General features: G+C 41.3%; 2 protein-coding genes across 4 annotated transcripts in view; one reads left to right on the top strand and one right to left on the bottom strand.

Annotated features, from left to right (window-relative positions):
* Positions 1-8387: 8387 nt before the first annotated feature.
* Positions 8388-23780, top strand: NFYB (nuclear transcription factor Y subunit beta). 3 transcript variants are annotated; one of them, XR_014492972.1, is made up of 8 exons: positions 8388-8500; positions 12150-12243; positions 14695-14825; positions 16216-16413; positions 17607-17688; positions 21791-21861; positions 22981-23060; positions 23247-23780. XR_014492972.1 is itself a non-coding variant. In XM_083366791.1 (7 exons), the coding sequence occupies exons 2-7, from the start codon at positions 12150-12152 to the stop codon at positions 23277-23279; spliced, it is 618 nt and encodes a 205-aa protein (XP_083222917.1). In that variant the 5' UTR covers positions 8388-8500; the 3' UTR covers positions 23280-23780. The 3 variants fall into 3 exon arrangements, 1 of the variants encoding a protein (XP_083222917.1); XR_014492973.1 differs by having other exon boundaries at positions 21791-21840; XM_083366791.1 differs by lacking the exon at positions 21791-21861.
* The window catches only part of HCFC2 (host cell factor C2), a gene marked incomplete at its 5' end in the record, with an annotated part of 34278 nt that continues 31078 nt past the window's right edge, over positions 21140-24339 (bottom strand). Inside the window, one exon of the mRNA XM_083366792.1 lies at positions 21140-21814. The remainder of the gene's footprint in view (positions 21815-24339) is intronic.

Genomic DNA, 24339 nt, shown 5'->3' on the forward strand with positions numbered 1-24339 from the left:
GATGTTTATCATTCATAAAAAAGGCTCTAGCTGTAAATGCAGTTTTTTTGGAGAAAGTGCTGGGAGGAAAAAGCAACAGTGGGTTAGAAACAGGTCCGGAGAGCTTTGAGACTGAGGAGTCTTCTTTACTAAACTTTTCCTCCTTAGCCAGATTTCTGGATGGATCAGAGGGGGGGGGGAAATCAGGTAAGTTGCAAAGCGCTGGATCCCCAGAACATTTCTTTAATAGGCAGTGGGATAATAAAGAAGCAACTTGCTTCTTGAAGCACCTTCTGTAAAATGGATGATGCATTTGCACATCAGGCTTACCCACGATTAATAGGACTATAATTTACTGAATCCAATTTGCAAAACTCTCCATTGGGCCATCAACTAATTGCACAGGCTAGAGTCATACAACATGCTAAGCCATGGGTGGCTAGTGTGTACATCGTGTGAATACAGCCTGCAGCTGATTTCAAGCATCAGGCCAGCGATGATGATGATGATGATGATGATGATGATGATGATGATGATGATGATGATGATGATGATGATAATAATAATAATAATAATAATAATAAGAAGAAGAAGAAGAAGAAGAAGAAGAAGAAGAAGAAGAAGAAGAAGAAGAAGAAGAAGAAGAAGAAGAAGAAGAAGTTGGAAGGGACTTTGGAGGTGATCTAGTCCAACCCCCTGCTAAGGCAGGAAACCCTATACCATTTCAGACAAATGGCTGTCCAGTCTCTTGATTTGTCTGATCGCAACCGGCTGGAAAAAAAAAGCAAGTGGCTGAATTCACACCGCACGCCCAGCTAAAAAGCCAACCAAACCTCGGAGCTTGACCCATTTCGCCCTTTTTCCCGCAAGCATCCACTTCGCCAGCCAGCACGACCCACCTTCGAAAAGCTTGGCGCTGCTCCGCTGCTCCTCGGGTGCCTGCTGGACAACTCTGCCCTTCCGCGCTGAATTGCCCATGGCTGGGCTCGTCGGCTCCAGAGTCCGTCTTCCCCTTCCTTACGACCTCTCCTGGCCGCTAAGCGAAACGTCAGCCGTCCCTTCTCTTCTCTCTCCGTCTGGGAATTGAACTTGAGCTGGAAAGAGTCTTGTAAAAAGCGGAAGAAGCCCGAGGTCTGGCGACGCTTGCAGCTCTTGGCGTCCCCCTCGCCGGGCGGAGTAGCGGCTCTCCCTGCCGCGGACCCCGGCAGGCAGCGGGAGCGGGTTTGACGCTCGCCAGGCGGTTGCGAGGGGAATAGAACCTGGAGCGAGAGAACGACGTTCTGAATTCCGAAAGGGATCGTGCGACCCCTGCTGGAAGAAAGCGCGTAACTGAATTTGCAAGGGAGGAAACCAGGCGATGTAGCAGCACAGTAGAATTAATTTAATTTAATTTAATTTTTTTTAAATTAAATTTATATACCGCCCTTTCCCGAAGGACTCAGGGCGGTTTACAGGGTATTTAAAATCAAACAGTACAAAATACAAAAGTTAAAAAAACAATTAAAAAGATTAAATTATCCCTTAACTAAAAACCTCAGTTAAAAATTCTCAGCCTGGGCCGGAGAGCTCGAAGAGCCAGGTCTTCAGGTCCCGACAGAATGAACGAAGGTCAGGGGCGGTCCTAAGCTCCACGGGCAGCTGGTTCCAGAGGGCAGGCGCACCCACAGAGAAGGCCCTCCCCCTGGGTGTTATCCGCCAGCAATCTTTTACCGGCGGCACCCTGAGAAGACCCTCCCTGTGCGAGCGCACTGGACAAAGGGAGTTCGGGGTTGTTAAAAATGGTTAGACAAATCATACCAAAGTGCAGGGCTTTTTTTCCTCATAGAACGCTCAGAACGGAGTTCCGGCACCTTTTTTTGGATGGAACCTTGTAGGGTAGGCAAGGTGGTTTGTATGACATGTGTGAGTTCCGGCACCTTTTTCTTTTACCAAAAAAGCACTGCCAAAGTGACTAGATTAATAGACTGAAAGAATACTGCGGATATAATGTACCTTAGTCTTCAGGAAGGTGCTCCATAAAGTTGAGCGTCGCCTTTTTTCTTGATAAAATGGAAAAAGGTGAGGAGGATGGTTGCTCTCAGAAAGGCTAATGAAGGATGGGTTGCATTTTCTCTCCATCCAGCATGGCCTGAGCTATCTGAGTTGGCTAGGCAATTTGTATTTTATGGAATATTTATTATTCCATGAAATTATGGAATAATTTCCATATTTTTTTCCTTGTATGTCCTACAACCTCAGACTTTTATTAGATAAATTAGTATAGGATTGGGTGTGCCCTGTCAGCTAGAAGCCTTAGTTGTCAAGCTCACATTGAAAACAATAACAATAACAATAACAATAGATGACACGCACACACACACACACAAAATGGCATTGCAAGTCATAAAAAACCTTAATTATTTTGACAGTAATTTTGCCCCCAGATATATTTGTAAAGTTCAGTTCTGTGGTGCAATTGGATCATTAAAACAATGCATGTATTGGGTATCTGTTTGCTTTCTACTAACAAATGAAATGACACAAAATAGCTGCTTCTCAAATGGTGGGAGGGAGCAGGAATACCCAAGACTAAAATTGCAGACATTTCTTTGTGTACTGTTAATGTGGACAAAAGAGTAAAATATCTCAAGTTCTTAACACATGGATTGTCATGTAAGTTTTCATAATTCTAATGTAGGACAAAAGCATGAAACAGTTTTGGAAGAATTGGATCTAGGACTCTACTGATTCTCGACTTAAATCATTTGTTTAATGATTGTTTATAAGTCACTTTTTTCAATGCTTTTGTACTTCAATCAGTTTTCACAGTTACAACCATAGCAACATCCTCATGGTCACGTGACTAAAATCCAGGAGCTCGGCAAGTGGCCTGGGGTCATGTGATCACCATTTGTAAACTTCACAGGCAGCTTTGGACAAGCAAAGCAAAATCCAGAAAGCCAGATTCACGTGAATCGCAAGATTCATTTAACAACTGCAGTGATTTCCTTAACAGCTGTGGCAAGAAAGGTTTGTAAAATGAGGCACAACCAGTGGTGGGATTCAAATATGTGAACAACTGGTTCTCTGTATGGATGCCAGTTCTGGAAGTCCATTCTGGGCCTGGGCAACAAAAAATTAGCTACCGGTTCTGCCAAAGTGGCGCAAATTGACTGGATCCCACCACTGGGCACAAGTCACTTAACAATTGCCTCACTTAGCAATGGAAATTTTGGGTTCAATTGAGGTAAAAAGTTGAGGCCTATCTTTTGTGACACATAGACATATTCATAAATTTAAGATGAGAATCCATGTCATCTATGATTAATGATTAATGATTGAAAATCATTGAATTCATAGAATCTGTTGTGTCAAGTGCTATCTACATTTCATTTGGCAGGCTTAGATAGAATAAAAGCAGTTATTTGTAAAATGAGGTTTAAATGGCAAAAAATGGAACTCAGTTAAAATATTAACATATGCAGAATATTTATTTTCCACACCCTGGAGAATAATTCTATCTGGGCTGCCTTCAGAAATGAAGCCAGGATTGTCACAGATTTAATCTCCTGTAGCTGAAGCAGAGGCAACCACCAAACAAACCACAGTCTCTCTGGGTTCTCACAAATGTCACCAGATGTAGCATGAGAGCCTGCGACATTTTCAGATAGGATGAGCCTACAAGATGGTCAGTACTATATAAACAATCCTGCAAATGCATACAAACCAAGGGTTTAACAGTCAAAAACAACAATGTGAATTGTATCCAGAAGCCTTATGGCACAGTTCAACACCCACAATATTGTTATAATGGCTCTCCTATGTCAGCATGCAGGTTGCTGCATTCTTCATCAGCTGTAGCTTCCAAATACTTTCCAAAGTTAATTTCATGTACATCATATTGAAATACAATATAGGGATGTTGATAAGAAAATGAGTTATATGCCTTCTCACCCAAGCCACAGCCTCCACCTGCTCGTCATCAGCATGAATCCAGGAAGTATCCAAGTAGCTGATCTGTTCTTTTAGAAGAAGTCCTATATATTGTCTGGAGTAACCATTGAAGCAGAAAACTGGAGGATATCCACTTTGTCTGACTTCAATGTTGGCTTACTTTGTTCTAACCAGATCTACACAGCTTCCAGGGATTCTCCAGTCTCTAGTGATGGTCTACAGTAGGGTTTCATCAATGTACTGGTGATATCTCCCTCTGGTATGATTAATTTATCCCAGAAGCCTCATGTAGATGTTAAATATTTCACAAAGTGAGAAAATCAGCCCCTGTAGAACCCTGTAATGCAGGGGTGTCAAACTCAATTTCATTGAGGGCCACATCAGCACTGCGGTTGCCCTCAGGGGGCCGGGCGGGTATGGCCAGGGTGGGCGTGGCCTACTGGGTGGGCGTGGCTAGAGTGCATATGGCCTACTGGGTGGGCATGCACAAGCTCTACATCGTTCGCATCAAGGGTGCCTATGGGGGCCTGGGCAGGAGTGGGACAGATCTGAGGGTCTCTGGGAGGAGGAGGGTTTCTGGGCCAGGGCCAAGGTAGCGGGGGCCATTCCCTCACTGTTTCCACGATGGCTTTGTGGGCCACATGAAACCACTTCGCGGGCCGAATCTGGCCCCCGGGCCTTGTGTTTGACATGTCTGCTGTAATGGAATGCCCAATGGGACTGATGTTACCACTACTGTTGTTAGAAAACAGCAGAATCTCTGAAAACAACATCTCCAATCCCTATTGCTGGCTGGCAATCCTGAAGGATATTATGGCTGAAGGTATTGAAAGCTATCAAGAGATGAAGAGGAACAAAGAGGAGTGCACTCCAGTCATTTACAGCAATTTGCCCTAACTGAAAAGGATCCAATTTCCTCTAAGGCATTCTATAATTGGAATGATACCATCTGCTCAACAACCTTGTCTAAAGAGGGAAAATTGGCATCTGGTTGATATCCAATCTTGCTGGGTCGTTGTTGTTAGCTGTGAAGTCGTGTCCGACCCATCGCCACCCCATGGACAACGTTCCTCCAGGCCTTCCTGTCCTCTACCATCTTCTGGAGTCCATTTACAGTCCATTTACCTTGCTGGGTCACAGGAAGGCTTTTTGGGACAACAGCAAAGAAGCACGAGGAATCAAGGCCATAGTAAGTTTGAGTTATTTTATCTATGTAGTGCAACCAGGTTATACTGTAGATATCTGTGCTCATTCCTTCCCACAAATCCATTGGATAAGAACCCTACATCACTCGCCCATTTGTTACCATTTCAAGGCCAAGGATTTATTTTGCACTGTAAAATTAACTGAAATTATATTTCCCTTATGGGATAGATCCCAAAGCCTAGGTGTTATTTACTGTATATAGGTTGTATCCACTGTAGGAAGCAAACTAAGCCTCCCTTCGCCACCATTCACCATTTACTCTTCCCCCACTCATCAAAATTACACTTAAATAAGGTGACCAACTTTTTTACAATGAGAAGGACAAAAATACATTGAAGAAAAAAAATATCGTAAATAAAAGAAACATTTTATTCACTGCAACAATAATACAGAATACACTATAATATGATGAATGCATAATAAAAAACATTAGTAACAATAACATTTTATATTGTAATTATCCTTACATGCCTATTATTATTTAAATGAGTACTTTTCCATTGAATGAATATTTTTTGTCAATGTAGCATCTTCTAACAATATATTGGAAATATCTGAACAAGAAATATCCTTCATATTGAATTTTATGGCAAGTGCTACAGCTAGAGTATCAACATTCAGTCTCGATTTCTCACTTTTCCAAAAATCATTAGCAATTGAAAAAACCCTTTCAACTACTGCATTAATTCCAGGGCAGCACAATGTAAATTGAACAAGAATAAATAATTTTCACATGGAATATGTTCATTTTTGAAATGGCTGAATATTTCCACCCATCTTTTATCAATTTCAGCATGTTTATTTTCCCATTGTATTAATTTTTCAGAATTTAAAAATACATTCAGTCTTCCAATTACCAAATTACCAAAACTGAAACAATAACATAAGCAAATATATTTGTAAATAAAATTATACATATTTGGAAATTATTAAATAGATAATGAATTAATAAAATGTGAATTATTGTGCTCACCTGTGTATGATTGAATATTCACTGAGAAAGAAGTGAGTGTAATGCGTGCGTGTGTGCCGTGTCATTTTTCAGTAAGAAGTAAACAAAGCCACTTGCGCGCGGTGCACTCTCTCAAAACAATTCTCCTGTGCGGAGCGCATGCATCTCATAATCGCTTCTCGCCACACTATACCGACCCTTGACAAATCATCATGTCAAATACAAATACGTCACATCACACGCAACGGATCGGATCGGCATCGATCGAATATGGAGATTTACAGATTAGTCTTCAAATATCAAAAAGGAGAACATGTAGGAGAACACTTTTCGAGAGAGGACAGAACTTACAAAAGAAGGACTGTCCTCCCTAAAGGAGGACGATTGGTCACCGGTGTCAAACTCAATTTCATTGAGGGCCGCATCAGCATTGCGGTTGCCCTCAGGGGGCCGGGTGGGTATGGCCTGGGTGGGCGTGGCCTACAGGGTGGGTGTGGCTAAAGTGCGTATGGCCTACTGGGTGGGCATGGCCAGCTCTACATCGTTCGCATCAAGGGTGCCTATGGGGGCCTGGGCAGGAGTGGGACAGGTCTGAGGGTCTCTGGCAGAAGGAGGGTCTCTGGGCCAGGGCCAAGGCAGTGGGGGCCGTTCCCTCACTGTTTCCAGGATGGCTTCACGGGCCACATGAAACCACTTTGCGGGCCAGATCTGGCCCCCAGGCCTTGTGTTTGACATGTCTACCTTAACTTAAAAGGATTTATCACCAAGGTTGAAATTAGCAAGTTAACTAAGGGTGTCAGCCTTCTCAAATAAGGAAAATCTCTTTAGGATATCAGAGATTTTTCCCTCTGTCTGACACTTCCCCATTTTATAAACAAGGAAGATCTTTGTTTACAAAGCCACCACTTCATTCACAAGGCAAAAACAGAGTGCTGGACCACACAGCACTCCCTTTTGGCCATTTGCATTTCCAAGGCAGGATCTGTTCAGGCACTTTCAAGGAACAAAGGAAGGCTTTCCTATAAAACAGGGGTGTCAAACTCAATTTCATTGAGAGCCCCATCAGCATTGCGGTTGCCCTCAGGGGGTCGGGTGGGTATGGCCAAGGTGGGCGTGGCCTACTGGGTGGGCGTGGCTAGAGTGCGTATGGCCTACTGGGTGGGCATGGCCAGCTCTACATCGTTCGCATCAAGGGTGCCTATGGGGGCCTGGGCAGGAGTGGGACAGATCTGAGGGTCTCTAGCAGAAGGACAGATGTGAGGGTCTCTGGGCCAGGGCCAAGGTAGTGGGGGCCATTCCCTCACTGTTTCCAGGATGGCTTCGTGGGCCACATGAAACCACTTTGCGGGCCGGATCCGGCCACCGGGCCTTGTGTTTGACATGTCTGCTATAAAAGGAACTGGGGAGGCTGGATTGACATGTACTTCTAAACAGCTGGTCTTATTCTCTGCCTTTGGAAATAAACTTCTCTGCTTCAAACAACGGTTCTGTCTTCTTTCAAATCCGATTTGGAAGGGACCTTCTAACACCATCTCACAAAATCAACATCCGATTTCCTTGCCACAGAACATATAGTGCAGACATGTCAAACACAAGGCCCGGGGGCCAGATCCGGCCCGCGAAGTGGTTTCATGCGGCCCGGGAAGCCATCCTGGAAACAGTGAGGGAACGGCCCCCACTGCCTTGGCTCTGGCCCAGAGACCCTCAGATCTGTCCCACTCCTGCCCAGGCCCCCATAGGCACCCTTGATGCGAACGATGTAGAGCTGGTCATGCCCACCCAGTAGGCCATATGCACTCTAGCCACGCCCACCCAGTAGGTCACGCCCACCCAGGTAATACCCACCCAGCCCCCTGAGGGCAACTGCAATGCTGATGCGGCCCTCAATGAAATTGAGTTTGACACCCCTGATATAGTGTGACTACAGCTATTGGGGTTGATTTTGCAGGGTAGCCAATTCTGATTCAATAAGCCTTGCTTAAACTATGGTTTGGCATGCCACGTGTATATAACTCATGTATTTCCGCGATAAAAGGTCCCTAGCCTGTAAACAAAACAAAAAACAGGAGGGGAAAGGGTACAAAAAACGCTGGAAAAAGAGGACTGGCAAGTTGCTCTTCTCAGCTCGGTTCCACAGACGGCGAGAGAGAGCAGCTGCGCTGCGGGGATCAAGAGCAGAGGTCAGGCAACGCCGTTCCCGGAGAGGCCGCCGGCGGTGTTTTCGCGGCTGGGCTCAGGCAGCGGCGGGAGGGAAGCCTTCAGCGGGAACAGCCTCCTGTGCGGGGAGGGGGCGGGCAGGAGGCGGCGCGGAGGGAGGGCAGGCCGGCTTCGGGAAGCGGTGCTCCGCGCTGGGACTGGTTCCTTCGCAGCCATTTTCTGTCCAACCAAACAGCCGATTTGTGGAGGGAGCCAACCAGGGCCGCACTGGAGGTTTGTGCCTGGCTCCGGCCAATGATTGCTAACCGGTTCCACTGCAGGCTCGAATGAAATGTCCGTCTCCCTCCCCGGGCTCTGGCGTTGCCGCCGCGCCGCCGCTGAGGGGACCAGGAAGTGTGGGGAGCTGGAAAAGCCGAGCGGCGAGAGCCGAGCGGAGCCCACGCCGGGCCCGGCTGGCTGCCTCCCGCAGTCTTTGTGCCGCGGCTTCTGCGCCCGCCGCGAGGGGAGGGGAAGGCGAGATGGCGGCGCTGGCCGGCCGGGCCCTGGGAACGCGGGGGGCCGAGAACCAGGCCCACGCGAGGCGGCGGCGGAGGAGGAGAGCGCGGCGCCTCGCCCGGGGTCGCCTCCCGTGCCTGCGAGCGAAACCGGCCTCGCCTTCCTTTTTTTTTCCCCCTTCGCGCCCTCTTCGGGGCAGAGGGCAGAGCAGGCGAGAGAAGGGAGCTCCGCGGGGTCCCCCTGCGGCGAGGGTCCCTCTGCGCCCCCCCTTGCTATTTGGGGGGGGTCTGCCGTACCCTCGGGGGCAGCCTCCCCGTTTCACCCACCCGCCTCCCCTCCCCAAGGCTCCCTTTCCCTCCTCGGGTGGAGCTGGGTTTGCTTAAGTCAGGGCTCGGCAACCTCGGCTCTTTTATGACTCGTGGACTTCAACTCCCAGAATTCCTGAGCCAGCATAGCTGGCTCAGGAATTCTGGGAGTTGAAGTCCACGAGTCATAAAAGAGCCGAGGTTGCCGAGCCCTGGCTTAAGTCGACCCGCTTTGTCTGCTTCTGGCTTCGCTCGGCCTAAAGAAGAGGGATCGCGGGGGTGGGGGAGACCTTCCGGAAGGTTTGGCCTCTCGCCTCTGCCCCGGCCCAACGTCGCGCTGCTCGGCATTTCGCGGTTACAGGACTGGGTCCGTGGGGGAAAGTAGACGCTGTCCGAAAGCTTTCCCGCAGTCCCAGCCCGGAGAGATGCTTCGTCCCGCTGTCCGGGCATCGCGGCCCTCAAGGTGGGTGGGAGCCGTGGGGCTATATTGCCCGAAAGCGTTTTCTCCGGGTCGGTGCTGGGTTGTTGTTTTGTTTTTTTTCCCCCTCGGCGCGTTATTAGCATTCAGACGTTGCTGTTGTTTCTCTTGTTACGTCTCCCACGTGCGTCTCCTGCACCCTCAGTTGTCAAATGGCCTTATCGCTGGGGCTTGAAAAGATTCAACCCATCAGATGATCACTATACGAATTCCCAGCGAGCCTTTTCTCTAAAATGCACACGCAACTACAAGCAGACCGATGTTGTTGAATCAGGGTTTTGTTGTTTTTGGGCCAGCCTGCCTGCCTAATTTTAACATCCAACCATGTGAGTAAATGCTTGTGAACCTATCAGAGTGCAAATATTTCATCAGACTTCTCTGGCTTATTTTTTTTTAAGGGAGCCTTGCATATTTTCTCTGTGTTCTGATTGTTTTATTGATTTAGACAGAAATTATTATTAAAAGTATTTTAGCCATTACAGAGAAAGTATATGACCTTTTGGTTCCCAGAATTACTGATATTTATTAGAAAATCCATAGGAGATCTTCTCTTGTGTTTTGCTCACTGGTAAACAAATGAATAAAAAAGACTGTAGCAACTCACAAGCAAATCATGGATCTCAAGTGAGGTTATTCTTAAAAGTTTCAACATAAATCATTCTCTGAGAAAATATATACAAATTAATCTGTCCAATTGTCTATACTTTGTTAGACTTGAGACTAATGCATGTAGTCCTTAACTTACTATAGCATTTTGTGATGGTTCAGTTAACAATGGCACTGAAAAAGTAAAATGACAATTTTTCACACTTATGACCGTTGCAGTATTCCCACGGTCACATGGTCAAAATTCAGACACTTGGCAGTTGACTCATATTTATGATGATTGCAGTATCCCAGGGTCATGTGATCACCTTTTGTGACCATCTGACAAGCAAAGTTAATGGGGAAGCCAGAATCACTTAACAACTGTGTTACTGACTTAACAGCTACAGGGATTCACTTAACAACTGTGGCAAGAATGGTCATAAAATGGGGCAAAACCCACTTAACAAATGTTTCAGCAACATAAATTTTGGGCTTAATTGTGTTGAAAGTTGAGGACTACCTGTATATGCCTGTTGATGGTTGTTTCTTTTTTGCCCTGTAAAATACTGATCTTCCAACACACATGCATGCACATAGATGCTTTTGCCATTAAGAACATGCCAAATTAATAAAACCTGGAATAATTGCATCCTTGACAGCTGATTTTAACACATCTTGAAAACGTGAGTAGGGTTACACTAGATAGGACTGAAATACTGTACTAGGAAGGACCAGGACTATAAGCTAGAGAAGTTGGGGAAAAATAGCCCAGAGGGATGCCACTTTTCTAGTGATATCAAATCGTCTATGTAGACATATCCAAAAGTATTGTCTGCATTAGGGAACAACCAGTTCTGAGAGTAATCTGCCATGGTTTGTTGACATGTCTTCTTGCTCTTGCTGTTAGGATCTTGTCTTCACTCTCATCCTATTGACTGTAATCACTGGGGTAGATAGGCCGGATCATTTGCAGCCATTCTCTGAGCAGAGAAGCAAGCACCGGCATCTGTGCCCTGGGACTACATTAGGGATACCAGTGCAGCTAACCATTCTCTTCCAGCTGGAATGATAAGAGAACTGTTCTGACTCTTGTCAAGCAATCTAAAGCAGTTTGTTCTGTGGTCTGGTACTGTATCTCTCTTCAGATTGCAAAGAAAAGGCTGTAGTAATTTGGCATGTGATGAAGGCAGCTCTAACTGAATGCCCATCCCTTTCAGCCCACATCTTTCAAACTCCTCTTTCGGCACACTGTGGGTCACAGTGTGGCTATTTATAAGCCTCTTACTACTTCCATCCACTTCAACTGCTTCAGGTTAAAGTAGTTTTATTCCAATATTGGCCTAGTAAAACAGCAGTAGATGGTTCCTTTTGTGTGTGGGGGGGAAAGTTGAGATTTTTTATTGCTTTTTAATTAAAACCAGAAAAGACCAAAACAAAGGTAATAGTGATGGAGATACATACATTTTCAAATAGAAGGAACTCCCCCCTCTCCCAATTATTAAAGTATTATGCAATATTGCAGTCCTTATTAATGGAAGTCACAGTAATTCTTTTTAAAATTCAGTTTAATGCTTCCTGAAGTGGAGCCAAAGCATGAAATATTTACACAGAGAGAAACAACACTGTTTTGTGAAGAATTTATCATTACAGTATTTAATGAACAGTGGCATCATACAGAACTTAAAGCCCTGAGAAATACTCAGTTATTTGAAATGGTGGATAATTAAGTATTTATGTTAAACCTTTAACGTTTGATATGTATTCGATAACGTCTGAAATACTTCAGTTTGTATTAGTGCCCCACAAAAGAATAAAGTAGATTGCGTGGGGATGATAAATGCCATACCATCACACATGAATAATAATATCCCTGTGTTCTAAAACAATTTAGTAGATAGAGTGAATTAAATAATAAGAAATGCAGTGGGAATTTCTTAATATATCTGAAATTTTAAAGTTCACATATGGAAGACTGTTGATACTATATATATTTCTAACCATGATGGTAATAATGTGTATATATAGCCAATGTTTATTTTACAATATCTTATTGTAGATGGATGGTGATAATTCTACAACAGATGCTTCACAGCTGGGAATTGCTGGAGATTACATTGGTGGTAGTCACTATGTGATCCAACCTCATGATGGTAAGTAAGTAATATGTTGAATAGAATGTATTGATTCTTCAATGGGTAGAATTACCCGTTCTTTCTTGGTATCCCTTTCTTTTTTAAATACCTTTTTCTTTCTTCCTATACAGTAGACTGACAGGGAAGATATAAATAATTTGTTTTAGTGTCTGAATTAAAATATTGAAAAGAACTTTTTTAAAGGAAGGCCAAATACTGCATTAAGTTAGTTCAAGAATGACATCTTGCTCATAGGCTGAGCTTGCCCACCTTTGATATAAGTTATGCCTCAGGCTTAATATTGCTGGTGGTATTGGCCTAGTAGCATGGTCTTTTCATTCTTACAATGCAGAAATGTTAAGTAAAAATATAAAAGAAAAACTACTAGGTTTTTTTAAATGCATTTAAAGAAGAGTACAGGTAGTCCTCAACTTATGACCAGTAGCATAGCAACCATTCAAAGTTAGTGCACCTTCCTGGAGGTACTTAAAATCCAGATGTGAAGTTGATGGCTGCCACTCCCCACTTTGGTCATATGACCATATTTTGTGTGCTTAGCAGTTGGGCCACCTTACAGCCATTTGCAGAGTTCCATAGTCACATGATGTTGTTCTATGACAGTTTTGCCAAAAACCAACATCTACTTCCAGTTTTCAACAAAATCACATCCATAGTGGTTTGCTTAACAACTCTAGTGTTCACTTAACAATCATCACTAAAAAGATCATAAAATCGGTCATGTGAGTGACCCCGTTTACAACGATCAAGAGTTACAACTTTTATGAGGAGGGTCCATTACAGGGAGTGCAGAATTATTAGGCAAGTTGTATTTTTGAGGATTAATTTTATTATTGAACAACAACCATGTTCTCAATGAACCCAAAAAACTCATTACTATCAAAGCTGAATATTTTTGGAAGTAGTTTTTAGTTTGTTTTTAGTTATAGCTATTTTAGGGGGATATATGTGTGTGCAGGTGACTATTACTGTGCATAATTATTAGGCAACTTAACAAAAAACAAATATATACCCATTTCAATTATTTATTTTTACCAGTGAAACCAATATAACATCTCAACATTCACAAATATACATTTCTGACATTCAAAAACATAACAAAAACAAATCAGTGACCAATATAGCCACCTTTCTTTGCAAGGACACTCAAAAGCCTGCCATCCATGGATTCTGTCAGTGTTTTGATCTGTTCACCATCAACATTGCATGCAGCAGCAACCACAGCCTCCCAGACACTGTTCAGAGAGGTGTACTGTTTTCCCTCCTTGTAAATCTCACATTTGATGATGGACCACAGGTTCTCAATGGGGTTCAGATCAGGTGAACAAGGAGGCCATGTCATTAGATTTCCTTCTTTTATACCCTTTCTTGCCAGCCACGCTGTGGAGTACTTGGACACGTGTGATGGAGCATTGTCCTGCATGAAAATCATGTTTTTCTTGAAGGATGCAGACTTCTTCCTGTACCACTGCTTGAAGAAGGTGTCTTCCAGAAACTGGCAGTAGGACTGGGAGTTGAGCTTGACTCCATCCTCAACCCGAAAAGGCCCCACAAGCTCATCTTTGATGATACCAGCCCAAACCAGTACTCCACCTCCACCTTGCTGGCGTCTGAGTCAGACTGGAGCTCTCTGCCCTTTACCAATCCAGCCACGGGCCCATCCATCTGGCCCATCAAGACTCACTCTCATTTCATCAGTCCATAAAACCTTAGAAAAATCAGTCTTGAGATATTTCTTGGCCCAGTCTTGACGTTTCAGCTTGTGTGTCTTGTTCAGTGGTGGTCGTCTTTCAGCCTTTCTTACCTTGGCCATGTCTCTGAGTATTGCACACCTTGTGCTGTTGGGCACTCCAGTGATGTTGCAGCTCTGAAATATGGCCAAACTGGTGGCAAGTGGCATCTTGGCAGCTGCACGCTTGACTTTTCTCAGTTCACGGGCAGTTATTTTGCGCCTTGGTTTCTCCACACGCTTCTTGCGACCCTGTTGACTATTTTGAATGAAACGCTTGATTGTTCGATGATCACGCTTCAGAAGCTTTGCAATTTTAAGAGTGCTGCATCCCTCTGCAAGATATCTCACTATTTTTGACTTTTCTGAGCCTGTCAAGTCCTTCTTTTGACCCATTTTGCCAAAGGAAAGGAAGTTGCCTAATAATTATGCACACCTGATACAGGGTGTTGATGTCATTAGACCACACCCCTTCTCATTACAGAGATGCACATCACCTAATATGCTTAATTGGTAGTAGGCTTTCGAGCCTATACAGCTTGGAGTAAGACAACATGCATAAAGAGGATGATGTGGTCAAAATACTCATTTGCCTAATAATTCTGCACTCCCTGTACTGTTGTAACTCAAAGGTAATATAAAGTAAGTGTAGGTTTTTCAGTTAAGTATCAGTGCATTGATTAATGATCCTGATTATATAATTAATATATATGTTTTCTTAGATACTGAGGACAGCATGAATGATCATGAAGACACAAATGGTTCCAAAGAGAGTTTTAGAGAACAAGATATATACCTTCCTATTGCAAATGTGGCAAGGATAATGAAGAATGCTATACCTCAGACAGGAAAGGTAATATCATTAAAATAAATCCTTGATAGTATTCCATATTTTAAATCTAGATTAGGGACTTTGGATCTGGTATTGTTTTTTAATGTTCATTAGTTTCTGTTAACAAGCAAGAGTGTCATATTTTTAGTTAATCACAATTCCATATTGTCCAGAATAGAAGTTTGCATTTTTCTCTTGTGAGGAAAAATAAGTTTTAAGTTCTAGGACAGTTTTCATTATCTTAAAAGAAGATGGCCAGGTCATTTTTCATATTGAGAAGAGAAGAAAATAATTAATAACTTATAGAAGCATTCCTTCAATGAAAGAACATTTATAGTATTTTTCACTTAGTGGCACACAAAGTATTTTGAATTTCAACCATTTTCAATAAGGATCATCCTGGCTGCTTTGCAAACGGATTACTTTGTTTATTTTGGAAGTGTTTAGAACTTATAAATATTTTCCACTTTCCAATTCTCTGTATAAAATGCATATTTTTGTCAACAGTCTTTTTTAGTATACTTAAGAATTAATTGAGATTAAGCTGGGTAACATGCTTTATTATTTTAAACATTAATGGCTTTTAATATAATTAGTGTTGAAAACTAGCTAGATTGGCTCGTTGATTAGACATAGATGTCCATGGAGCAAGATGAGTTTCTAAAAATGGTTCTGCAACATTTCTGCTAGAGTACATGGTACTTCTATTAAGAAGTATGATTTGGGGATTTGGCACAAAGATATCGATGTTTTAGTATTCAGCTCTGATCTGCTTGTCATCTGAATCAGATGGGACACTGATTAATCAAGTGAAATGTCAATCGTACTTGAATCTAGTAGCAACGTGAATGAGAATCAGCAAACCAAAGAAAAACTCCAGTAAAATTGATGCCTTGTGATATAAGTTTCCTGGGTCCAGGAATCTGTTACAGACTCTTGAACAGAAGATGTGTCATTTGGTTGATCTTGATCCAGATGTATTGTTTGGGACCGCATCACCAACTTTTATTAGCATGAAGAATCTTTACCAGCTTCAACCATCCTTACATAAGGATGGTTATCTCTGATAATGGAAAATGTCAGCTATTACGGAAGATGCATAAATTTCTGACAGGTTCAGGTAGACTTGATTATATTACATTGATCCTGAGGAAGCTGAATGGGTTGCTAGTTTGATTCCCAGTCTGTGTCAATGCCTGAGTTGATCTTTAAGGTGAAAATATTTTGGGGCTTAAGTGTCTGAAAGAACATACTTCCCTGTATCTGCCTGCCTTGTTTTTATATTTTATAATGCATTTATTATGCCTCCATTATTATGCCTTTTTAATAATTTTTATTATGTTTTGGGGGGTTATTATTTTTATCTCTTGGTAAAGTGGTATAAAAATATTGTATATTGTGTATATTTTAGATTGCTAAAGATGCAAAAGAATGTGTGCAGGAGTGTGTCAGTGAATTCATCAGTTTTATTACATCAGAAGCAAGTGAGAGGTGTCATCAAGAGAAACGGAAGACCATAAATGGAGAAGATATTCTCTTTGCTATGTCTACTCTGGGGTTTGATAGCTATGTTGAACCTTTGAAGTTGTATCTTCAGAAGTTTAGAGAGGTTTGTAATTCTGTTTGCAATTGTTTCATTGTGTGTTTATATTTGTGTATTGGAAGTAAAGATAGCTGGGTAATTTGTATGTGGGGTTTTGTTTTGTTTTTGGAAAAGAAGACCATTTTTACCTGTTCTGCAATGTTTTGTAAAGATTTTCCTTTACCTATATACAGGTGTTTTATTATAGTAGAAAAAATAGTATTTGTATCACATGGACTAGACCACAGGTCTGCAACCCGCGGCTCCGGAGCCACATGTGGCTCTTTCAGCCGTCTCCTGCAGCTCCCAGTCCTCTGCCATGTGCAGTCCCCCCCCCAAAAAAAAGTGGGACTAAAGAAGTTCAACCAATCAATTCAAATATGCAGGGTAGGTGCATATCTCGCCGTGTCCACTCTTCAGTCAAACCCTGTTCTGCACATGCACGCATGCATGCGCATGCGCACACATTTTTTGCGGCTCCCAGTTTTTCCTTTTGTGATGGAAACAGTTCCGAGTGGCTTTCACTGTTTCAGGTTGCTGACCCCTGGACTAGACTAAAAAAGCAGCTTGTATTTACAAATTTGTTATTTTAACAATGTGGCTTAATCAACATTTGCAGTTAAGTGTTTTGTATAATTTAATGTGTTAGGTTTCAAGAAGAAAATGGATGAGAATCTCCACAAAACCAAACTAAAGTATATAAATTTTGTCACACAAGCAACCTTTCTTCTCTTCACCCTTTAATTTGCACTATGTTCTGTTGCATAGGGATCTGGGTTTTTGTGGTCTTGCTTCACATCTGCTTTACTTCTACTTTGTTTACCGTAGTGCTAAGAATGAACAGAATGGAGCAGAGCTGAAAAATATGCATCTCATAATAAGGAATGGTGCTTGTTGCAGTTACTTTCTGTAAATAGCTATTCATAGCCAGTTGGAAGGCAGAATTACACATCAGCCTCTGGTTAAGACAGAATGAGCTGGCAGTAGGAAGCCAACTGGGAAAATTCTTCCAAAGATCTACCTAATTTGCCATTTTGTCTAAGATGCTTACCCAGAAAACCTACTATATGAATATTTAATACGATAAATGATGGGCAAAGTTAACAGTCTCCTATTAGGAAAAGCCTTTTTTTTATAAAAGAGAAAGATTTCAAACTAGAATTGTATTGTGAATTGTAGAAAATACATGTGTTATATGTAAAATATTACTGTTTTTCAAGGCAATGAAGGGAGAAAAAGGCATTGGTGGAACAGTTACCACAGCAGACGGCCTTAGTGAGGAGCTCACAGAGGAAGCATTTAGTAAGTACTGTATTACTGGTGCAGCTGTGGTGATTGTTGCCTAATACTTACGATTAAATAACCTTGCTAATTGTATTGAACTATAGCCAGTATTTATGTGACAGTTTAATGGCAAAGTACATGTAGTCCACAAAATATTGATGCTATATGTAAGTAGTCCTTGGGTTTAGAGACTGGGAAGTTGGGACTGGGATTGTTGCAGCCTTAAAGTGCAAAGTCATGTGTCCTCATCGCTTAGTGATAGTTCAGGGTGCCATAATATTTCTAAGTTCCACAGATCATTAAGCAGAAAGTGGCAGAGGAGTCCCAGGTAGGTAGCATGGGGTAGAGGGGGAAATCCAGCGTGGGCTGCACATGAGTCCAGGGTAGCCAGGGGACTGGAATCATCTGTGACCTCCCCTGCCAACTTCCACATTGACTTTGCTTGTGGGAATCTGGCAGGGAAGGTTGCAAATGGCAATCATGACCATGTCTCCCTGAAGTGTTGTTAATAATAATAATAAGAATGATAATGAGGAGGAGGAGGAGGAGGAGGAGGAGGAGGAGGAGGAGGAGGAGGAGAAGAAGAAGAAGAAGAAGAAGAAGAAGAAGAAGAAGAAGAAGAAGAAGAAGAAGAAGAAGAAGAAGAAGTTGGAAGGGACCTTGGAGGTCATCTAGTCCAACCCCCTTGGAGGTCATCTAGTCCAACCCCCTGCTCAGGCAGGAAACCCTACACCATTTCAGACAAGTGGCTGTCCAGTCTCTTCTTAAAAACTTCAAGTGTTGGAGCATTCACCACTTCTGGAGGCAGGTTGTTCCACTGGTTAATTGTTCTAACTGTCAGGAAGTTTCTCCTTAGTTCTAGGTTACTTCTCTCCTTGACTAGTTTCCATCCGTTGCTTCTTGTCCTGCTTTCAGGTGCTTTGGAGAATAGCTTGACACCCTCTTCTTTGTGGCAGCCCCTGAGATATTGGAACACTACTATCATGTGACCCCTCACCCTTCTCTTCATTAAACTACACATACCCAATTCCAGCAACCATTCCCTATATGTTTTAGCCTCCAGTCTCCCAATCATCTTTGTTGCTCTTCTTTATACTCTTTCTAGAGTCTCGACATCTTTTTTACATTGTGGTGACCAAAACTGGATGCAGTATTCCAGGTGTGGCCTTACCAAGGCATTGTAAAGTGGTATTAGTATTTCACGCGATCTTGATTCTATCCCTCTGTTAATGCAGCCTAGCACTGTGTTGGCTTTTTTGGCAGCTGGAGCACACTGCTGGCTCATATTGAAGTGATTGTCCACTAGGACTCCGAGATCTCTCTCACAGTTGCTACTATTGAGCAAGGTACCACCTATACTATACCTGTGCATTTGATTTTTCCTGCCTAAATGTAGAACCTTACTTTTTTCACAATTGAATTTCATTTTGTTAGATAGTGCCCAGTGTTCGAGTCTGTCCAGATCCTCCTGTACCTTAAGCCTATCTTCTGGAGTATTGGCTATTCCTGCCAGCTTGGTGTCGTCTGCAAATTTGATGAGTTCCCCATCTATCCCCTCATCCAAATCGTTATGAAGATGTTGAAGAGCACTGGGCCCAGAACAGAGCCCTGGGGTACCCCACTACACACTTCCTTCCATGTAGATGCAGTTCCATTGAGGACCACACGCTGAGTACGGCCAGTCAGCCAGCTACGAATCCATCTGGTGGTGATGCTATCTAACCCACATTTTTCTATCTTACCAAGTAGAAGGTTGTGATCTACTTTATCAAATGCCTTACTGAAGTCCAAGTAAATTATATCTACAGCATTCCTCTGGTCCACTAGTTTTGTCACTTGGTCAAAGAATGCAATAAGATTTGTCTGGCATGATCTGCTTTCGACAAACCCATGTTGGCTTTTAGTGATAACTTTGTTCGCATCAAGGTGTTCGCTGATTTGTTGTTTATCTTTTCCAGAATCTTTCCAGGTATTGAGGTCAGGCTGATAGGTCTGTAGTTTCCTGGATCTATTTTTTCCCTTTTTTGAAGATAGGAACTACATCAGCTCTCTTCCAGTCCTCTGGTAGTTCCCCAGTGCTCCAGGATCTTTGGAAAAATATAGTTCAGTGGTTCTGAGATCACGTCTGCCAGTTCCTTGAGAACTTTGGGGTGTAATCCATCTGGTCCTGGTGATTTGAACTCGTCTAGGCTGGACAGGTGTTCACTTACCATTTTTTTGCCTATCTTAACTTGCGTTTCTATTCTGTTTTTTATGGCACTGGTTTTGGTAGGTTGGACTGTTTTTTCCCTTTGTGTAAAGACAGATGCAAAAAACGAGTTAAATAGTTCTGCTTTCTCCCTGTTGCTTGTCACCTTCTTGCCATTTTCCCCTACTAATGGACCAATCATTTCCTTAACTTTTTTCTTGTTTCTTATATGTTGAAAGAAGCTTTTTTTGTTATTTTTGACTTTTGTCGCGAGACTTAGTTCATTTTGAGCCTTAGCTTCTCTCATTTCATCTTTGCAGGCACGGGCTGTTTGCTGATATTCTGCCTTAGTTATGTGCCCCTCTTTCCACTTCTTATACTTGTCCTTTTTATCTTTCAGTTTATCAGAGAGTTCTTTATGCAGCCATGCTGGTTTCTTTTGAAAGCTGTTATTTTTCTTCTTTGTTGGTATTGTGCTAGACTGGGCCTTTATTATCTCACTTTTCAAAATTTCCCAAGCTTCTTGAATTGCTTTCCTCTTTAGGATTCTCATCCATGGAATTCTTCCCAAGGTCTCTCTAAGTTTAATTGAAATTAGCTCTTTTAAAGTCCAAGACTCTAGTTTGGCTGTATTCTATTGCTTGTGCTTCCATAATGTTGAATTCCAATATTGCATGATCACTTCCCCCCAAGGGGAATAATGTTATAATTGTGAGCCAGGCAATCAAATGTGATCAAGTGACTGCAGGGATGCTGCAATGGCCAGAACTTTGAGGATTGGTTATACATCTATTTTTTTCAGCCCCACTGTAATTTTGAACAGTTAGTGAACAAATGGACATAAGCCAAGTACTATCTGTAGTTTGTTCGTGAATCCTTGAAAACAAGATTGAAACTACATGAACTAAGAGTTATACTGAGTGACTTACAATTTTGAGTAAGTTTTCATATGGATCTACTATTTCACTTGTTCCCATCACTGTAAATCATTTTTGCAGAGGAGAGTTTCCACTGAAAATTATATGTGAGATAATATAACATGTATTTTGATGCATGAAGGTTTATTCCTTAATGAAAACACAGAAACAAAGCAATTCTGCTGCTGTTGGATAACTTACTGAAGCATGTAGGAAAAAAAATATTATTTTTCTAATATCCCTCAATTGCAAATAGTAAAGTCTTTGACCTCAATCCAGCGTTGTTACTTATTTGAAATAGTTATGCCCTGTCCATCTTCAAAACATTTCATGCTGGTTATAATAAAGAAAGAGAATAAAACAATACAACTAAGTAAAATTAAATTGAAAATTAATTTGAAATACTCAGTTTAAAATACACATTTGTTTATCTGAAACTTGGTACAACAGTGGTATAATTTACCTAAAACTAACCATGCACTCCTCTTTAAGACAGAATCTTTTTAATAAAGGTTTCTGTAGAAAACAACTGTTTCTTTCATTATGAGTTATGTTTAAATTATGCAGAGTTCTCCCAAGAATGATTCCATTGTTTAAAACATTTTTAAATAGCATTCTTTGCATTTTGATAACAGGTGTGTTTCTCCTTTTGCATAGAGTTCATTGAGATTTTAATTAGATATCTTCCACTAGTTTTGAGCTTTGCATTTTTTCTAATGGAATGCAGATGCTTTTGAGTGCATGAAGATAATTAATAATTGTACATACTTCTGGAATTTAGAAAGTAGAAGGTCTAAACAGGCAGGGAAGGAGGAATTCTCTGATAAAACTTTATCACAACAGAATTGCATTAATTACACAGTTGTTTTCTTCAATGAATTATATTCCAAGTATTAAATGACTATATATAAAAAAAATCCCTATACTGATTAGACAGATCATTTGAATGCAGATCAAAGCATGTGTAGGCATTGCTGATAGAAGCTTACTTCCTATCTTCCTGTTGCCCCAAAAGGTTCATCTGAAGGTCATGATCCTCCTGAATGAGAGGAAGAATATTTGAAAGTAAGGCAGAGAGACCTCTATGTAAGCACCATACAAAAGAGGCATCTAATTTTTAATAATTCATGCTGTCTCTATCACCCTCCTGCAATATAACACATATAGAGGTAGTCCTTGACTCAATACAAGTTTGTTTAGTGAATATTCGAAGTTACAACGGCACTGAAAAAGTGACGTGTGACCGTTTTTCACACTTGCGGCCGTTGTGGCATCCCAATGGTCATGTAATCAAAATTCAGGTGCTTGGCAATTCACTCCTATTTGTGACTGTTGTAGTGTCCTGGGGTCATGTGATCACCTTTTGCAACCTAACAAGCAAAGTCAATGGGGAAGCTAGATGCACTTTACTACTGTGCTACTAACTTAACAACTGCAGTGATTCATTTAACAAATGTTGCTAGAAAGGTCATACAATGGGGCAAAATTCACTCAACAAATGTCTCAACAACAGAAATTTTGGGCTCAATTGTGGTTGTAAGTGGAGGACTGCCTGTATTTTGTTTGAATTTTAAAATACTCAAACTTTGGGAGTGGATTGGTGGAGTAAAGATGGAGCAGCAAATGCGTGAAACTTGATGATTGTAGTTAGTAGACCTATCTCTTTGAAACCATGCTGTTTTGTCGGAAACATTGCATATAATTTGACAGGCTTGTTGTATTAGATGGAACTTGCTCTGTTGAACTGATCGTGATATTTGTTCTGTTTTGCGTGTGTGTGTTATTAAAAATATTTGCCAGACATAGACAATTATAAAAGAGCAAGAGGATAGAGAACCTTTGAGCATGTGTTTCCGTTAAAGTACAGTGATGTGCTCCAAGAGGTCATGCTTTAAAAAACTGAAAATATTAATAGCCACTGTAAAGAATCAATCTGACTTCCAGCTATAGGATAGACAGTTAATACGCTATTTAATGTTTTTATTCATACTACTGTGTATTTTTATCTTCCAAATTAGTTCACAGTTGAACTCAGTTTCTTGTTATGAAGGTCTAATATTCAACTTGTACTGTCAGGTTGCAGTTCCAGTACATATTAGTGAAAGAGATCAGATTTCGTACTGTTTAATGGTAGATATTTAACTTGGATTTGGTATTTATTTCTTCATGAGCAGAAATCTTCTAACTGCTATTTTTCTCATGTAGCTAACCAGTTACCAGCAGGTTTGATAACTACAGATGGCCAACAACAAAATGTCATGGTTTATACAACGTCCTATCAACAGGTACAGCAGTTCCTTCTCTCCCCCCATCCCTCACCCCCTTAATTTTTGTTAAATATTTCCAGTTTTGGTAGTCAGGACAATGAAAAAGTGTGGTATTGCTAAGATCACTACAATAGATTACACGAACAAAAATGTGTTTCTGGATTGATTTTTGAAATTAATGTGTATTTGTTTTTTATTCCCTAGATCCCTGGGGTTCAGCAGATTCAGTTCTCATGACTTGAAGAAGGCTTTAGACACATAAGAAATATGAACAAGGCTTGCTAAAGGAAAGAGAACTTGAATTGGCTAGTGAAGAAAGAAATGTCACTTTGTATATTCAATAGTTGTAATGTAGCTTCCTGAGGCTTGACTAATTGAGATGTGAACTCTGATTCAAACCTTTTTTCATGAGTGATTTTAAAAGAAATTGGATTTTAAAGGTATTAAAATATTTTTTTTGTTTTGTACAAGAGTTTGTTGCTCTGTATAACTCCTGTATGCATTGTATATTGCAATTTACTACTGTCAGATTTGTAGACAGTTTCTTATTTTCATATTGAATCATCTTACTTTTGTAATTCAAGTAAACAGCTGGGTTTAATTCATGTTTACCCTTTGAATAAAACATAAGGGTACAGTTTATTTTGAATGCAAGTTGCCTTTATTATAAAAATTGAGATGACCTTTTGTTTTGTATCTGTCTTGCATGAATTGAATTAAATATTTATTAATATTTAACTTGAAAGGAAATTCCTTAAATGCCCACAGTTCAAAATAAGTGCTCCCACTTATTACTTTTAATATAATCATTTAAATAATGGGAATCCAGAATTAGCCAATCTTTGGATCATAGCGTAATAACCTTGGGTCATGATCCCTGGGAACTATTTTGCACAAGCTGTAAAAGAATGAAGGTGGGTTTGTCAGGAACTGTTTTTTGTATGCAGAATTAGTTCTGTGGATTGTCTGGTACCCAATATCAGTGTTAACTGTATCTGGTAGTGCAGTCCCTATTTTGCAACAATTAGAAGTATGTAGTAAAGGTTTTTTTTTGTTGATCTTTGGACTAGGGATATTCATCTTGCTACTTTTGAAATAAATTCCTTTTAATTTATGATTTCTCTTCAAAGAAGTCAGATTCTGTTTTATACTTTGTCAAATTACCTCTTTAACATTTCATAATCATGACGTGTGGGATTTCAGAGCTTAATAACTGGACGTTAGAGGGGCATGTATTTTGGGGGATGTAAATGGAAGGCTTGAGCATCTATTTGGCTGTTTCCTGTTGCTGCAATAA

The sequence above is a fragment of the Vipera ursinii genome (assembly GCF_947247035.1).
Source record: "Vipera ursinii genome assembly, chromosome: 6".
In the NCBI taxonomy this organism is placed as follows: Eukaryota; Metazoa; Chordata; class Lepidosauria; order Squamata; family Viperidae; genus Vipera; species Vipera ursinii.

What these genes read in the sequence shown, in the direction of transcription:
- NFYB (XM_083366791.1), top strand. Translation starts at nt 12,150, where the DNA reads ATGGATGGTGATAATTCTACAACAGATGCTTCACAGCTGGGAATTGCT. An exon ending in CTATACCTCAGACAGGAAAG is followed by an intron (nt 14,826 to 16,215) that starts GTAATATCATTA and finishes TGTATATTTTAG; the next exon opens with ATTGCTAAAGATGCAAAAGA. An exon ending in ATCTTCAGAAGTTTAGAGAG is followed by an intron (nt 16,414 to 17,606) that starts GTTTGTAATTCT and finishes CTGTTTTTCAAG; the next exon opens with GCAATGAAGGGAGAAAAAGG.